This window comes from Diadema setosum, chromosome 21, assembly GCF_964275005.1.
Source record: "Diadema setosum chromosome 21, eeDiaSeto1, whole genome shotgun sequence".
NCBI classification, from domain to species: domain Eukaryota; kingdom Metazoa; phylum Echinodermata; class Echinoidea; order Diadematoida; family Diadematidae; genus Diadema; species Diadema setosum.
The window spans coordinates 6331624-6351142 of NC_092705.1; the positions used below are offsets into that span (position 1 = coordinate 6331624).

General features: G+C 38.2%; 1 protein-coding gene across 1 annotated transcript; it reads right to left on the minus strand.

The window, feature by feature from the left end:
* Nucleotides 1–1105: 1105 nt before the first annotated feature.
* On the minus strand, nucleotides 1106–18430 carry LOC140244852 (monocarboxylate transporter 9-like). The gene is made up of 4 exons (XM_072324461.1): nucleotides 18250–18430; nucleotides 13124–13270; nucleotides 9011–10234; nucleotides 1106–1305 (listed from the first exon to the last, which is right to left on the minus strand). The coding sequence occupies exons 1-4, from the start codon at nucleotides 18428–18430 to the stop codon at nucleotides 1106–1108; spliced, it is 1752 nt and encodes a 583-aa protein (XP_072180562.1).
* Between the last annotated feature and the right edge of the window lie 1089 nt (nucleotides 18431–19519).

The following is a 19519-nucleotide window of genomic DNA, read 5'->3' on the forward strand; positions in this document are numbered from 1 at the left end:
GTCACTCAAAAAATCACCCATTTTCCGTACACGTACCCAATGAAATATAGTCCCCTCAAATTCCACCAAAAAAGCTTTCATCTTCCAACCAAAATGCAATTTGTAGAGGAATTCATACTCAATATCTACAGCTATTCAGCTTTTTGCCAAACTACATCATTGATTTTTAGTTAATTTTTTTCTTCATTTATTTTGGTATCTTTGGTACGAATTTGTGAAGGGGTCTGAGACAGTCCATTGTATTTACGGGTGTGAGCCCTATAAGTTTGATTACGTTGCCACGTTGATCAGAGCACTTCCGCAGTGTGGGTCGCCAAAGTGAGGGTCGTTGTCTGACGTTAACCACGTGAGGGCGTCCGTCTAATCTAGTTTGGCATTTAACCTCTTCGTTTAACGGTGAACATCATGAGGGTCTCACGCCTGTAAATAAATAAAGTGGCCCAGCCGGAGCGGCATCAAGTTTTCTTACTAAAGACACTAAAACAAACATGGGAAAAATATGCGACAATAAGCCATAAAAGCCTGTTAAGCTGTTAAGGTGTGGTTGCTGAGGGTGAATTCCTCTTCAAAATACTCCTTAATATTGAAGGCTGGACTCATTTCCGTCTATATCTATTGAATTACATTTGTTTCGGCGTAGATTCAGAAAACACGGGAAATTTTTGAGTGGCAAAATTGTCTGGTCTTTCTTCAAGAAGCTCTGTGCGGAGTTTAAGCAGATGAACCATCTTGTGCTATTTCAGGACTAGCGTGAAATGATTTGGTTACATTAATGAAACACGAAAGACACTGGATCTTTCGTGTATAGTTTTATCTGATTTATTTTTTTTTTCATATCACATCCGGCTGAGGAGTTGGATAATTTAAGTGGATAGCTGTGATCCGCAGTATTTTCTTTTTAATCCCATTCTGGCGAATCCAGCAACGATTATAAATGTATGTAAATCGAGTAGCAACGAACCATATATGGCTCAATATAGCTAAGTAGTGAATAAAATATTTCACATACGGTAGTTAAAAGTTTGAAATATTGCATAACTATATCAGCAATTTAATACAAATTATTATATCAAAATCCTATTATAACTAAATGTTTACATCTCCTTTATACCATCATTTTCATATTTGAACTATCCGGGAAAGCTTCTTTGGCTTCAGCACGTTCCTTCAGAATCCGCCTTGCCTTCTTGGCTTCGAGCTGCCGCAGCTTCGGCTCCAGGAGAAAAACGAAACCGGACAGAGCGAGAACGCCCCCAAATACGTAGAACGTTAGATGATACGTTCCAGTTACATCGTACAGCCAACCTGGAGTGAGATAGAACGCGAATGATAGTTAGGTATATTTGGCGAATCAGTACCATTTCTGTATATCAACATCGATTTTAAGGACTGTTCAAAAAGTAAATTATTGTGTTACTACTGAATATACCATATCCATAACCGAGAAGAAATAGCGGACCGGACGATCTCCAAACAACTATCTATTGCGAGACACACTCGACGGAATGCAAGCTGCCGACACATGGGCAAAGCGGACCCGCAGCTCACGGGAACAGAAACGAGATCCCGATGCTGATGGAAAGTCAGCTGGTCAGCCGCCTGTGACCAGTCACAATAGGCCGCCGGACAGTGAAGACAAAGACTTCAGCCTTGCTCTTGTGGAGAAAATAAAGGAGGCATTACTCTCCGAAACTGTCATGGCCGCCCTCGTGGAAGCTATCACAGGATCAATCACTGAGGATATCAAACAGCATGTCTACGAATCCATCCGCATGGACTTAGACAAAACCACTGGACAAGTCGAAAGTCTTTCCGCACAAGTGACAAGTCTCCAGAAGCAACTGGAAAAAGTCAACGAGGAGCTCGATGAACACGAACAGTATAGCAGAAGAAATTGTTTGCAATTCTACGGCCTGCCAGAGGACCAGAGCGAAAATACAGACAAAGTCATCACCGGCTTCGTAAAGAATGAATTGGGTATTGACCTGACGCACAACGACATCGACCGCAGTCACCGACTGGCTCGTCGAAACCCTACCCATGGCAGTTCGACGACTGAAGACCACCGGAAACCAAGATGCGTGATCGTCAAGTTTGCCAGGTACAATATACGCCAGGCCATCTTCAAAGCCAAGGTCAAGCTAAAAGGAAAGCCATTCTTCATCCACGAGTCGCTGACAAGCTTCAGACAGGACCTCATGTACAAGACGCAGAAACACTCCAACGTCAGCAGGACCTGGAGTCAGGATGGGAGGATCACAGCCCTGACGAAAAGCGGAAAAAGGTGGTCATACGACGTGAAAGTGACATCGAACGACTGTAAAGTGCATTGACTGACCCCAGAATACTTATCTATTGATTATTCATCACAATGCCCATACGTTCTCCATGTGTATTGTGTCAACGACCTGTGCGAAAAAATCAGGTTTCTCTGTTTTGTTCTTCGTGCAAAAAATGGTACCACAAAAATTGTACAAGCGAAAATTCATATAAACAGAATTGTGATTAGATGTGCGAACGATGCCTCTTGTCAGAACTTCCGTTTTCGTCCAGTGCAGATAATTCTGCTGATGTTAGTGTTATTACCAATGAAAACAATGATAGAGATCAGGCCATACTTGCAACCCCAGATCCTGTAATATATAGAGAAAATCACTCATATTCAACTTTTGAAGAGACACACAAGTTAATCAAAAGTAAGAATGGTATTCACTTTGTTCATCTAAACGTCTTTTCATTGTACAAATGTATAGACGAGTTAAGAAGTATGTTTATTTGTAGCAGTTTTGACATATCAACCTTTAGTGAAACGATGTTAGATGAATCTATCATAGATGAGTGTGTGAATATTGACGGTTACTCTATTATACGAAAAGACAGAAATAGAAAAGGGGGAGGGGTTATAATTTACGTAAAACATGGTATTGATTATAAAGTAAGAAATGAGTTGAGTGATAATGATTTAGAATTAATTGTTCTGCAGGTTAATCCCAATAAACAAAAACCTTTCTTTTTATGCAACTGGTACAGACCTCCCAATTCCCCAATAGAAGTTTATGATAAGGCTCAAAGAGTATTACAGGGCATAGAATTAACTGGCCTTGAGGTAGTGCTATTGGGAGATCTGAACTGCGATATTATGAAACCCATGCGGAGTTATCATGCAAATCGCTTATTGTCACTGGCTGAAAGCTTCCACATGAAACAACTTATATCAAAACCAACTAGAATAACAAACTCCTCGTCAAGCACAATTGATTTAATTTTAACTTCAAATCAAGAAAAGGTGACTTATTCTGATGTAGTACAAATAAGTCTAAGCGACCATTATATGATTGTAGCTTCCTATGGAAGTAACCAGTCAAAGGTCTATGAACATAAGTATGTCACCTCACGAGATCTTAAAAAGATCATTGTAGAACATTTTGAAAGAGACTTGTTCAATGAGTCGTGGAACGAAGTTTATCGTGAAAATGGTGTTGAAAAATCATACTCTTCCTTTGTTTCAACGCTTAAGAACATAATTGATAAGCATGCCCCCTTAAAACAAAAAGAGTAAAGCAAAAGAATGTTCAGTGGATTGATAAAGAGATAAGAGATATGATGAGACAAAGAGATAAGCAGAAAAAGAAAGCTAGAATGACAGGAAATGAAGAAGATTGGAAGATATATCAGAAATTGAGAAATAAAGTAACATTATTAATACGAGATGCAAAAAAAGCATATGTTAAAAACAAGATTCAAGAAAATGCTGGAAATAGTAGAGGGACGTGGAAAGCCTTTACGTTGTATCATCCCCAGTAAACAAAGTAATACTAATGTTGATAGCGTTAGAAACAATGGCAGGGTTATCCATGATAAGCAGGAAATTTCTAATACATTCAATCAGTATTTTGTCAGTGCAGCTGGTAAATTAAAGAAAGAATGTAATTTTACCGGCAATTATTCATCATTTTTACTGAACAAAGTAAAAACAAAATTTTCATTTAGGAGAGTTACAGGAGAGGATGTTAACAAGGTTTTGAAAAATATTCCCGGTAACAAGGCCACAGGATTAGATGAATTACCAGCCAAACTCATCAAAATGGCAACCCCTTTCATAGTCTCTCCCCTAACCCATGTAATAAATTTGTCTCTCTCAAGTGGTATTATTCCGCAGGAATGGACGGCAGCAATAGTTATACCGGTATTTAAGAGTGGGGACACTATGGAACCTTCTAATTATCGACCCATTTCGATACTCCCTGTGTTGTCAAAAGTGATTGAACGAATTGTACACGACCAAGTCGTAAACTATCTCAATCTGTATTGTTTGTTTTTCAAAGGTCAATCGGGATTTCGTAAAAATCATTCAACCGCCACCGGCCTCCTTAACCTAACCGACGATCTTTTTTCTAGTATGGACAATGGCCTGATCACTGCTTTCGTAGCTTTAGATCTGAAAAAAGCTTTTGACACAGTGGACCATTCCCTCCTTTTAAAAAAGCTAAGCTGGTATGGGTTTGATGCTACTTGTATAGACTGGTTTAATGATTATCTGTGTAAAAGAACGTAAGTAACGAGAGTAAACGGGTCAATCTCCTCACCCGACACAGTTGAATGCGGAGTCCCACAAGGGTCCATTATCGGACCCCTCCTATTCTTGCTCTTTATAAACGATTTGCCAAACGCATTAAAGCATTGTTCTGTATCGCTCTATGCTGACGATACTCGTCTTTACTTTTCCTCCAATAACCCTCAAACAATAGCAGATAAGGTAAACGATGATCTTGAATCTGTGGCGCTTTGGCTGGATGCAAATAAACTTATGTTGAATGTAAATAAAACAGAATATATGATTATGGGCTCCAAGAAAAAAAAACCAAACAATTTCACAACTCTAATTTTCAACTACTTATTGGTAATACACCAGTGAGAGAGGTCTTCAGCTGTAAATATCTAGGAGTCATTCTAGACCCAAGTCTAAATTGGAAGCTGCATATAGATTATATTCACACCAAAATCATTCGTAATCTATTCCTTTTCCGCAAAGCTATACCGCATATAGAATATCACGTCGCAAAAATGTTATGTTTCTCTATAATCCAATCGCATTTCGATTACTGCTCTATCGTATGGAACAATGCAAACAAGTGCAATCTAGACAAACTTTGAGTCCTACAAAATAGAGCAGTACGAATTTTAAACAAAGCGTGTCCCTACAAACGAACATATGAGTTATATGATGAGACCAAAATATTATCTATTGATAATCGCTGGAAGATAGGAAATTTGACTATGTTATTTAAAGTACTTCATAATATGGCCCCTTTTTATATGTCATCGAGGATCAAACTACGAAGTAATTCATATAATATAAGAAATAGTTTTTTAAAATTACAATTACCTAAACCTAAAACAGAGTTTTTAAAGCGAAGTTTTTTTTTTTTTTTTGTTTTTTTTTGTTTTTTTTTGTTTTTTTTTTTTTTTACAGCAGCATTAAGTTATTTAATTCTTTATCTCAAGAAATACGGAGCATAAAGAATGTCAACTCCTTTACTCGCTCTCTCAGAAGTTTAACTTTTTAGATAATTTATTCAGAAAGCTGAACAGATAATTGTGTTATTTGTTACTTGTTCTCAGGTTAAGGTAAGGAAACCCCACTAGCATTCACTTTGTAGTTGTTGAACTCAAAGTTGTTCTATTACTAACTCCTTATGATTTTTTTCCTCTGTGTACTTTACAATTTCACATTTGTTTCAGTCAAATTGTTTGCTTGTTTGTTTGTTATTGTCTGTTTGTTTGAAAAATATATCTATCTTGTGTTCTAGTTGTAATTATATTGTATTAATTCTATTAATGCTTTTGCAAATCCTCTTGATTGTTTATTTTATGTATTTTCTTGCCTTTAATGAATTTTACCAACCATTTGTATTACCATGCCGACCTTATATTGTTTATACTTCTTTTATACACTATGTAACTAAATTTTGTCTTTTTTTTTTGTCATTTATGACTCATGTTTTTTACTTGAATACTCATCAAATTAAGAACTTATTTTTATCATTCCTAACAACGAAGTTGGTTTTAACCTGAAAGTATTATTTAATTTAATTGCATGATTTGATATTGATCTATATAGTCTTTTTATTTATCATTGTTTTATACTGTTTAAACCATTTCTGTTTTATTTTGTAGACATATTTGATCTTTAATTTGTAAAGCATTTTATATTTAATTTCATATGTCTTGAATATTATTTATATTTCACATTGTTCATTTAATTTGTTAATTATATATTTTGAATTGATTTTACCCTTAATGAATATGATTTAATTCAATAAGATGATTCAGTACATGTATAGATTATAAAATTTCTTTTCAGTTATTGTTTTATTTATCGTTTTTGTATTTCTTAAATCTGTTAGATTGTTATAACCGTATCTGATTAACAATTGGTAAACTATTGTATGATTCATTTCCTTATTTAATGTTTCAGACTTTATTTTTACATTTATTTTGTCTAATTTATTTGTTAATTTCTTTGTTTTCATTTGACCACTGTACAAAATCTTATACATCTTGTTTTTTCCCAGTTTGCTGTTATGTATAGAGTTACCATACGTTTGTATTTGTTCATTGTTTTGTATACGTTGTATTTTTACATGTATGTGGACCCCTTTGGAAATCAGTCTTGAGCTGAAAGGGCTATCCACCCTATGAATGGAAATGATGCACATACTCATGCATATTCACCCATGCTATTATTGTATACTGTATTATGTAATGCGACAGTGAGGTTAGTTCAGAGCCAATTGTATGTGTTGTCAACTGGTTGTTCCTCAGCATTCCGAAGACGTTCGGGATTTACAGGTTGTTTTTTCCAACCCGTTTTAAGCCACTGTTGTGAAAAGAAATATACACGTCGAATGTGCGTAAAATATAATATTTATACAGCCAAACCTGTCTATAGCGACCACCGTTAATAGCAACTACCTGCCGTATTTGCATGCGACCACTACGCACAATTCCCCCCAAGAGAAAAGCCATGCTAACGACCCTGTCTATAGCGACCACCTGTCTACAACGGCCACTTTTTCGTCTCCCATGGATGGCCGCTCTAGACAGGTTTGACATGATATGTACATTTCATTTCTTTATAAATGCATCATATGTTTTGAATATCCAATTGCGGTGCTTGCATTGGGCATTATTCGTTATTCTTTTGGACTGAAATAAGACTAAAAAGTAAAAACAAAAGGCACACACAACAATACACTAAGCAAGTCGAAGGATAAGTCAAGAAAGAGGGGGGGGGGGGTGGGGGAACGGAAAAGGGGCACTTGCCGCTCAACTTAGCTCCATGACAAATTCGAACTTCGAGGCAACGTCCCTGTGGGGTCTCTTTTAACTTCCTCTTCAGGGGTTTCACGACCAGTATAAATACACTTTTTTTTCTGTCACGGTTCTACAAATAGTACGACTTAATACCCCAGTTACACAGTTCCATTGCCTGGGGACAATGATGACGGTCACCGACGGTCGAAACATGAAGCTCCTTAGTCGAAACATGAACGTCCAGTATCTTGTCTCCTATTAAGCCTCCTCCCCCCCCCCTCCCCCGAGAACCCCTGCCTAAAGGCCCCCGTGAAAGTCCACCAAACTGTTCGTCATATTCGTGGGAAATCCTGATGTCCACATCATTTTGTTTAAGATGTAATCATGAACTTTGAGAGAGAGAGAGAGGGGGGAAAAAAACAAGATCAGACGTCCAGTATCTTGTCTCCTAACCAAATGAATCATGTCATTGGAGGTCTTGAGGGGGCAGCCGGAAGAATTCTTACAAAACGTTTGTCTTTCAAGAATGCAGCAGTCTACACAATACAAAACTAAGATGCGCTCCAGCTTTCTCAGTGTGGCGAGATGTTTTGAATGTTATTATCACTATTATTATTATTATTATTATTATCATTATTATTATTATCATTTTGTCTTTAGATACCTACCATACCTATATACTTTGGAGCCCAGCACCTGTGCCCCCTCCAGTCTAGAATATGAATAATATAATATAATCATAACTTTGTATCCTCTTCACTAATGTGGATGATTCCTGTCAAGCGTTGATTACAATGTTGCCATGCATCAAATTTCTTTCAAATGGGATGGAAATATCAATTTTTGCACATGTTGAATCTCTCTGAAAAAAAAAGAACAAAAAATCCTTTTTGGGGCCCTATCCAATCACTATACTGCCACTTCCATGATCTACAGATACATGCATTAACCGCTTACATTGCGCAGAATCTATAGGGTTGAGTTCGACTGAACTTCTTTTTAGGGAGTATGTTTAAAAGGGGACGATCATCATCAACTTTCAGATGGCTAAGTTACACGAAAAAGCTGGAGGCTGCCAAAAGTAGTACTGGTACTAGTAGTAGTGGTAGTAGTAGTAGTAGTAGTAGTAGTAGTAGTAGTAGTAGTAGTAGAAGAAGAAGAAGAAGAAGAAGAAGAAGAAGAAGAAGAAGAAGAAGAAGAAGAAGAACGGCAACGACAAACACCTGTAGACTCAGGTGACCTAGATTGTATTTGACTGGAGGAGATACCAATCTGTCCTCAAACATTATACACGTATAATCATGGTAATTGGGGTCACTGTTCACATGGTTCACCCCTGGTAACCTTTGCCTTGCACCTGGCAATTGCAGCAACCACTTGCGATTCAATGTTTTTGAACGCATGAAAGATGCTGATAAGATGGTTTTATAATCATAACGATACTCCTACTCCAGGAGGAAAAAAAAAAGGTAAAATATTTGGCTTTGGCCCAAACAATGTTTGCAACCAACTGCAGAAGAATCATGAATTGACTCACTTTAAGCGTATGAAAGACGGTAAGAGGTTTTGCATTCCGTACGTATCTTAATTGGACTCTTTGTATACTAATGATGTAGAATCTGGACTACACCAGTACACTGTCCCTTCCCCTGTCCCCCTCCCCTCCCTACCATTAACGAAAGCTGGTACTCACCTCCAAGGACAGGGCCCACGATACCACCAAGTCCGTGACATAATAAAACGAGTCCCACTGCCTTGCCTAAGTGAGCTTTTCCCACGTACTGCATGGCAAGTACAACCTCCAGGCTAAATGTGGCGCCACTGGAGGCCCCAGCCACCATGCAAGTTAAAGCGTACAGCCAGTACGTCGAGCTCGCCATGCACACGACGACAGCCAGTCCGCATGTGACCATGAAGATCATGTACAGATTCGTGGGGGACAGCCAACCCAAGTCGACGAGGAAGCCGCTGGCGAAGCGGCCAATGGTGCTGCCGATGCCGATGAAAGAGATCAAAAAGGACGCCACCTGCGGTTCGATGCCCCGGAGAATCACCATGGCGACGAGGTGGTTGGTGACGGTATTGTAACAAAAGCCAACCATGAATTGTGAAAATAGTAAGATTGATAGGCGAAAGCTGTGGGCCAGCATGGACATTCCCACTGAACGGAAGGCCGCGTGCAACGGGTTATATAGTTTGACACTAGCATCCAAGTTTATGACTTCAGCAATATCACAATTTGCTGCAACGGATGAAGCAGTCTTGACTTTGGTAGTTGAGCCTTTGTCATTTGTATCTACTTTACAGCATACGCTTTTGTTCTTATCCACTTTGGTTAAGGATTCGTTATTTTGTAACGGACTTGTTACGTCATAATCACAAACTAAGTTTACCTCTGGCGCCGTTGAGGGACTACAACAGTCTGCACCGCTCTTATCATTCGTCTTTTCACAGTTTGTGCTATGCGTTTTGCTGGAGGTGTTGGAATTGATATTAGGGTCAGAGTTTTCCTCAGTGCTTACGGGTCGGTACTGATTGAACTTGCGACTTGTGTCGTTGGCTAGGTCGTCAGACCCTGGCATCGGCTGGTATAGAGAGCCACTCTGACCGCTGATTTCCAGCGCGCCGCGATTGAGTACAGTGTTCCCCTGGCCGTTCACGACTGGTTGTGTCTCCCACGAGTCATCCGGCCGAAGGAGAAGGCTCGTAACAATGAGATTCCCCACGATGGCGCTGACGATCAGCAGGCTGCCCTGCCAGCCGTACATGTCGGTGAGGAGCTGGACCAAGGGCGGGAAGAGAGTTAACCCGAGGCCCGACCCGGCCGACGAGATACCGCGAATCGTGCTGAAGTTCTTGTCGAAGTAGTTAGCTATCGCCACGGCGTGGGCCGGGAACAGTGCACCGCAGAACAGCCCTAGCATTAGAGAGAGGAATACAAAATGATGAAGATTAGTAAATCTCATAAAGTTTCTGACAATGCTTCCAGATGGTGATATCACCTCTCGATAGCGGCCAATCAACTGCCGTGTAGGCCCACTCACGAGAGAAAAACCACTTGAAAGCCCTGTCTCTAGCGGTCACCTGCCCATAGCAACCCTCTTTTTTCCTCTCCCTTGGCTGGCTAGTCCAATACACGAGATTGACTGTGTTTCCTCTCAGTTTCAATGTTAATCTGTTTTATTCATTAATTTGTGCAAATACAAAAAAAAAATGTGACAAATCAACAACTGTATTCTAACTGTAATGTGACAAATCTGTTATAACTATGTGGAAAGTCATTCTAACATGAATAAATATATGGGTACATGAAAAAAAAAACACATTTTGAGGTACAGAGGGAGGAGATTATCATCAATAAAGCAGTGTGCTTGAGTGGGAAGACGGCTCGCTATAACATAGTAGCTATGAAAAAACAAACACATTTGAACTAAAGAAACAACAACAGAAAAAAAAAATGCCCGAGAGTGTCAAGTACATGCATTGTGCATGTACCACAAATTTAGCCATCAACTTTAGCATCAACTATAATACAGAGACGAAAGAAATATACGCGGGACAGAAATGCGACACCTAAAATAGAGAAAAGAGAGAAAGGGGTATCAACAGTGTTCCAGCATTTGCTGCTCTATTTCAATCATGAACAAAAAGTGTCGTCACCTCGGAAGTTCTATTTCTTTGAGCCTGTGAACGTGAATGATAGTGTAGGTAATAAGGGTTGTTTATTATGACATTTGATTAGTGAGTTGGACTGTAATTATTCCATGTATTCGAATGACAGATTGCCAAAAGGATTTTTTTTTTTTTAATGAATAATTTCAAACTGAGTTCCGTACATAAATTACAATCGCTATAGCGACTATGTTCTCATTTCGCACTTACATGTGGACCTTCAGAGCATTTCAATTCGTAAATGCATTTTCAACCTGCAACATCCCCAGTGCTTATTTGAGATATTGGCGTGGTTAGATATTATCCAAGCGACGTATTGTTTCATGATGTACTGTGTATTTCTGTTGGGTTCTTGTTTTAAACCTTTCTATCCTCCTTTCAAATCATATACACCAAAGCATACATCCATTGTTCACGTCGTTTGGAAAAATGAAACACACACACACACACACACACACACACACACACACACACACAGAGAGAGAGAGAGAGAGAGAGAGAACAGTAAGAAAATGACAGCTACCTTTAAAATTAATGAAGCAGTTTGGACTATTGTACTCCCCTAATAACCACTCGTTGACCCCTGGTCGAGATAAGTACATGCATATTTGAAAGGGATATTACAACTGATTACATCCTGATGTCTGTTCGCCTCGACCAAGAAAACAATTGCTCTCATAATGATTTTTTTTTTTCACTACGTCCTATAAAGGTACACAAAATCAAGGTCAGGTCTTTATACTGGATGTGTCTACATAACCTTGGGGTTCTTAAAAAAGGAAGATCGACCACGATTGCAATCAAGGGAATTCGAACCGTATGTCCCGACCCTCTTTTAATAATCAGCGGGAGGTCAGTGTCGCTATATAGCGTGGGATGATTATCGTAGCAGTGGGCATGGTAGGATGCATCAGGGAGGTGAGACCTCCGGATGCATATAGAGTTTAAGTGTACTTGACGAAGAATAGACGCAAACTAGTTTGGTGTTTGTTTGTTTGTTTTTTTTTTTGCTTTTTTTTCATATTTGATATCTCACCAAACGATGTGAAACTCGGGTCTCTAGAAAGAGTTTTGGCTCTGCTCATCGATAGCGCTATAGTGCTGAAAACTTTTGGTAGAAAGAACGAAAAACAAAAAACCAACGAAAAAAAACCCAACACAGAAACTGGACTGATCTTTGAGAATAGGTTATCAGGAAGGGTACTGTTCGTTATTCCGAAGGTTCGTTATTCCGAAGGTTCGTTAATCCGAAACACACAAATTCCTTATACCTAGAGGTTCGTTAATCCGAAAATGGAAAAGGGTTCGTTAATCCGAACATTTGTGGCGTTATTCCGAAGGTTTGTTATTCCGAAGGTTCGTTTATCCGAAAATGAAATAGGGTTCGCTATTCCGAAGGTTCGTTTATCCGAAAATGAAATAGGGCTCGTTATTCCGAAGGTTCGTTAATCCGAAAATGAAATAGGGTTCGTTATTCCGAAGGTTCGTTGATCGGACAATGAAATAGGGTCCGTAACGTACTGACCTTCGGAATAACGAGCTGTGTTTCATTTTCGGATTAACGAACCTTCGGAATAACAAACCTTATCACATTTTCGGATTAACGAACCTTCGGAATAACGAACCTTCGGAATAACGAATCTTCGGACTAAAGAACCTTCGGAATAACGAACCTTCTGAATAACGAACTGTAACCATTGCCCTCTGGGAGTAATTGCCCGGATACGCCGACAGACAAGTATATGACCTTCAGAGCAAAATGTTGACCTCAGCCTTTTGTTTCTCTCTTTTTTTACACTTGACAAGAAGCAACATATCATTTCTTTCTTTAAATATCCTGGGGAAAAAAATAAGATTCTGGGCGTTCATTAATACAACGTGTTACATAATACGTTTCCATTGAAACACATTCAACTTTGATTTAGGGCATTTACGAGATTAAGTTACTTAGCTACTACACAATGTAAAGTTCGCAAGAAAACCATGCAAGGACGGCGAATTGACGGCAGCAATTAATCGACCAATCACCCTCACCCTTCGTATTAAACGAGAAGGCAAGCAAACTTACAAAAAAACAGATAAACGAACAAACACTGATAAGATACTTATGAAATGGAAATGAAAGTACATTCACCTGATATGACTCCATACGTCAGGCATAGCATCAAACGAGAAGGCGCAAACACACTCAGCAGTATTCCTAGCGATGTCATGAGACCGCCTACTACTCCTACTATCCGACATCCTACTTTACTGACTATTGCACCGGAAGACAACCCACCTGCATGTATGAAGAAGACAATGAGGGGGAAAAATTGTGACATGATAAATATGATTGATATTTTTTATTCATTCTTTATTCTTACTCTATCCTCTCTTTTTTCTCTTTTTTACTCATGTCCTATCAAATGCTATCATATCCAACTCACATTATTCTGAAGTTATTCCGCCAGGAATTATGTTTTACACTTTTATACCAGAAAAAAAAGTTGAATTTCGCCATTATGACACTATCAGTGGAAACTTGTGAGGGGATGACATCATCAACTCCCTCACACATTCATATCAATTATTCAATAACTGTTAAAAAATAACAGAACTTTACGCTTTCAAAACTTCACTACTTTTTATCTGATTCTGATCAGATTGTCCATATATATATATATATATATATATATATATATATATATATATATATACACATGTACATATTCAGAATTATATTTCACTGGTCTGGAATTCCCACAATCGAAATTGGGTAACATCAATTGGTTGCCAAAAGATATGTAGGCGCTACTTCAGTCACACCACACCTGTGCCAGGCCACCTGACCTTATTCATTGCTATTCGTTTGGTTCATTTTCTCATTGGAGGCAACCTCATTAACAAGACTGACCCTCTCAAAAGTCCAAATTAGGGTCAACCCTCTGACCAAATAAAAACAACTCTTATAGCCTTGACTTATCAAAGCACTTCACGCAAAACAGAAGCTGCTCTATCAGCGGCAGATATCAAAAGGAAACGTGCATGCGGGCTACCAAAACAAATGAGCATATTGTTTTATCTTGATTTCAACACTAGGAATCCTCCTGATCTGTTGTTACCGACAGATTATGATAAAAGAGAATTCAAGACGATTTGCGTAATATCACGCCATGTATAATAGTACATAAATCGACAGCTTCATGTATAAGATTTGTGGAATTTATTGTGATCCTTGATCGAAGAAACCAATGCTCTGAACAAATCCAAAACAAATTATACTGAACAAGAATGATGACAAAGATGCTCACATATTTCTGATAAAATACGTAGCAAAGTAATTCAATTATTACCATGATTACAATATGGCTTGCTTGCCAAGTTCACCTGTGTAGAAATTGTGCTTGCTTTCTTCTTTCTGCTTGCTTGAGCCCCCACTCATGCATGCCTATATGGTGAGGCTACCACGTCATCATCCTTGTTTATTGTGATTTGTGATTCTTATTCCTCATTCCAATTACCATAATCAAATTCTGAAACTCTGTGCTCAGTAAGACCAATTTATGTTTATTAAAATGTAAAAGTTTGAAAATAAAGGCAAATGTCATTTATCACGCCCTTTCAGGATCCAGAAGGAACACTTTTCTCGATGCACCAGAAAAATCATTCAATATCCAATTCCTTCATATTTTCTATAGATCGTCCCAGTATCTGTGACATCACGATTTATTTTAGAGTCCCAATCTACTAAAAGAGCCACATACGTGACACATGGGGTAAACCACAATTGTAAAGATATTTTACTTTTGGACGAATGATCCAATTTTCCCCAAACTTTTTGCCGAAGATTCGGTGATCTCCTTTCATTCCCTAAAATTTTGTTTCTTACACACTATACGTTTTTCATCTAAAGTAAAATAGGATGAATCGAATGGGACACGTTTCATCAAAATCAATATCAATATTGGAAAGTTATTGAATTCTGAAGGTGCGCATCTTTATTGAAACAGGACCATTACAATAATTACAACAATTTTTTTGTCTAACTTTGCCACTTTTGGGGTTCTGAATCCAAAAATCTTTGGTTCCATCTTTTTCCAACCACGTCTTCAGCCGCCATTTTGAATTCCAAAATGACCGCCATAACAAACTATATGCTGACCCATATCTCATAAAGTGAGCATTGTAGAAGATTCAAGCATGGTGCAAGATGCATGGTTGTGATGTCAGACACTCCAATACATCTTTTTCTGATATTGTGGATTTTTTTAATATATAATTTGTAGGCTGCCATCTTGAATTTCAAAATGGCCGCCACAGCAAACTGTATTTTGACACATATCTCATGAGTGAGCATTGTAAAAGCTTCAAAGTTGGCGCGAAATGCATGATTGTGAAGTCAGGCACTCTGATACATTTTTTTCCCCTGATATTGTGGATTGTTTTGATATGTACGCTGCCATTTTGAAATTCAAAATGGCCGCCATAGGTTTTTTTTTTTTACCCATACATGTATCTCAGGTTGTAATTATTGTAGAAGCATCACATTTTAAAGAATACACATGCTTGAGGTGCACAACGTTACAGTACAGCTGTTTTATAATTGTGGATCATTAGATAGGCCACCATTATGAAATTCAAAATGGCTGCCGTAGAAAAACATACTGTGGTAAGCACCTTTTGCGAATTTGACAAAATTTTTCTAGTTAGACCGAATTTATTTCCAGGTCATGCAGAATGACAGCCATCTCTCAATGCAACAAGTTAATGTAAGGACGAGGTTCCAATGACGTCATCAAGCCGTGCTGATGGGCAAAAACTGCGTATGGGGGGGGGGGGGGTCCCACACCACTGTCCCATACATGTAAACAAGCGTGTAAGCGTTACGTCCCATAATAGCCAGGCGGGACTATGCGGTTCACATACTGCGTGCTATAGTTATGGTTGAGACCTAATTTCAGGTTTCTAACATTTTTTGGTGAGATAACCTCTCATGAAATATGAAAGAGCATATAATTCCATGAGGAATTCAACGTTCATTTGATGAAAATTGGTATTGAAATGGCTGAGATATCCAACAGAGCGATTCCAATAAAGTGTGGGACCCACATTAAAATCTTTATTACGATCGCTTTGTTTTATTCTGTTTTTTGATGTTTCAGTCATTCCAAACCAGATTTTCATCAAATAAACTTTGAATTCCTCTAAATATGGTATGCTCTGTACTATTTCATAAGCGTTTTCTTGGTATCTCGCAAAAAGTTAAAAGCCCAATTCTCATCTCCACCAATACTGTACCATCCCTTTAATACACACACGCAATTTGTTTTTGCCCCTCGGGCAACACATTATAGTATTTGGCGTCATATTCAAGTAATGTGCAGTTTAATGTTTCCAGGTTAGCATGCCTGTACTGTGACGGGGCATCAAACTGCACATTACTTGAATATGACACCGTTCTGAAGCAAGTAATTTTCACACAAAATAGATACATAATGTACACTTAAATGAATCCCACAAGAATTGGAACAATCATCCCCCAGCATTCCCACTGATTCCCACTGATCAGTTACTAGCCATCCCCTTTAAGCTGAAATTGATTACGCTATATAGATATGACTATAGGTGTTACCAAAAAACATTTCCCACTTTTGATCCTTAATAGATCAAAAACTATGCATCTGATAACACTGTCATTGATATGAGTAATAGCTGAATAGTGTACAATTTCGTTGGAGGTAATTTGAATATGAGAGCATGAATCAGTTTCGTTGAATCCATGATTAATTTTAAAGCTAAGTTCCAGATTTTGGTCAAATTTGAACCCTCTGAACAAAATGGAACTTTACAAAAGAACCAATTATGTGTATGTGAGTGTGTCTTCAGAATGACCCTGAACAATAGACATGAATACCACGAAAAACCACCTTTTCAGATCTCTGCTGACTGCATGGGCTTATGGACATTGGTTGCTCCAAAGCACATGACTGCTTTATTAATAATTCATGATGGATTGTCCTGGTCGCTGCTAGTCTGAATTTATAAAGGGTAAAATGCATGCACATAAAAAAAGAAAATAAGCACATGTTTTCATATGCCTGCATACGCTACATTTTCAGGACGAATAAACATAAAGACTAGCTGGGATAGTGGAATTTCTCATGAATACGTCATAGAACATTCAAACCCTGGTCATTGTTCAGGACAATAACATGTCTGGGTGTTAAAAACACACTCATACACACCAACTGACCCCTGTGCAAAATTAAATTTTTATACAGAGTGTTGAAAATTGAGCAAAATCTGGAACCTAACTTAACAATAAATCTTTAAAAATGGGACTCTATAAGACACACCTAATCGCACTATTCTAAAAAAAAAAAAAAAAAAGTTTGTAGAAAACCTGGTAAAACACAATTTTTAATTCGTTTTATGATCCCAAACTTTACCATGTCGTAGATGCAGTTTTGCTCTTCCAGAAAATATGGAAAAAAAAATAGCCCTCAAGATTGACTAAGTTGACCCATCTCACCTATTTTGAGTCCTTACACAAAATAAGTGTTTGTGACTTTTTGTTGGTTTTGTGATGCACGGTAACAACTGGTCTAAATGGGGGCATTTAGTCACTCAGATACAGTTATGAGGTACTTTTTCAGTCAATTGTTTTGACACCAAAAATCACATGATTTCCCATTCACAAGTTTTACCCAAACTTCAAAAATAATGATTTTAGATTGTGCACAACAGTGTATATACAAGCCAGTAGTTACGGCAGGTAAGGTAATGCGGTCGACGTGGCTTGTACGCGAAGTTGCAACCATTGCTGTTGTCTAGTAAAACGTGTGAACTTTGAAACCATATAAAGATCTAATTTATCTTATTTGCCTTTTAGATAAGCTTGCATGCATTTAAGACAACTTGAGTATGTGTCGTAAGGTCACTGCCTATTTAGCCCATGACAACAATGACACATTCTACGAACAACTGGAATTGCTAGACAATGACAGCAGTGTGAGTACGTGAAGAGAAAAACCGAGTGAATTTCAGATCGCTTTAAAATGAAAGTAAAATACACTGATTTCAAAGCATTTTCCGTCGGTTCAGAATTCGTTATGATCAAAATAAAAATAATCGATGGATGGCCAACTCTATACTCTATACATTATCTTTAAATACATGTAAGTAGATAAAAAGATTTTATGATACGCATTGGATTAACACAATATCAATGTTATTGTTGCTACACTCGAGCACGAATTTGTTTCACAGTACGCTTACCGATATGGTATATCATAATCTGCATGCTAGCGATGATACTGACTTCCGCCGCCGTACACTTGAAGAAGTCTTTCCAGGCGACGAGGTAGATTCCAGAAGTCACAAAAAATCCATCGGCGATCATCGTTCCGACGGCAGTAGCGAACAGTACGACCCACCGCCATTGGTTCTTGGACACCATCATCGCTGCAAAATGGGACCTTCAGTCTGGGGGGGGGGGGGGAGTAAGAATAGATAAAGACAATGTTTGCGTAGCGTCAATATAATGATAATGATGACAGACCCTCTGCACTTAAAGGGATGGTGTAGTTTTGGTTAATGTCGGGATTTAGATTTTAACTTTTTGCGAGATAAGTGGAAATCACCTACGTGAAATATTAAAGAGCATACAATTCTAAGAGGAATTCAAAGTTTATTTGATAAAAATCAGTTTTGAAGTGGCTGAAATATTCTGGAAACAAAGTGGTCCTCATAAAAGGTGGGTCCCATCTTTTATTAGTACCGCTTTTTTAACTTTTTTTTTTTGGCAAATCAACATTTCAAACCCGATTTTCATCAAATAAACTGAATTCCTCTTATGACTACATGTTCTTTGATATTTCATGTAAGTTAAATTGTTTCTAATTATTTCTCAAAAAGTTAAAATCTGAATACCCATCCCGACCAAAACTATGCCATCTCTTCATAGAGGTTACCTAACCAAGAAGGTACAGTGTACTCATTTAGCGGCGAATAATAAACTTTGTTTCGTCACGAACATGTTCCAAAAATTCAAACTTTGGAACATAGATATATATATATATAAAAAAAAATGCCACAGTGAAAACTTTTAGCGAAATTGATTGCAACTGTTTACGAACTTGATTGCGACCGTTTACGAACCCTAACGAAACCTAAAATCCGCTACGTTTCAAAAACATTCGCAAACAATCGCCGCTAAGTGAGACATTCCCTTTACTGATCTGCAAATGCTATTGTCTCATATCTTGTGCAGTTGCTATCATTAACCCACAAACACCGCTTGCGGCACCCTTTTCATCCATATCTTACCTTTGTTCTACACCTCTGAACTTTTGCCCTCTTTTTTTTTTCCCCCACAGAAGGATACCGCGATAAGTTTACTGATAAACCCAGACCTGTTCGGAGCGTGTATAGTCATTAGGTGACTGCCTCTCCCGCCACAGAAAAATGACAACGTAACACCCGCCCGTCAAATTTCATGAGCGCATTACCGTGCAGTTATGACACATTTTCGAACGGAAATGTTTCT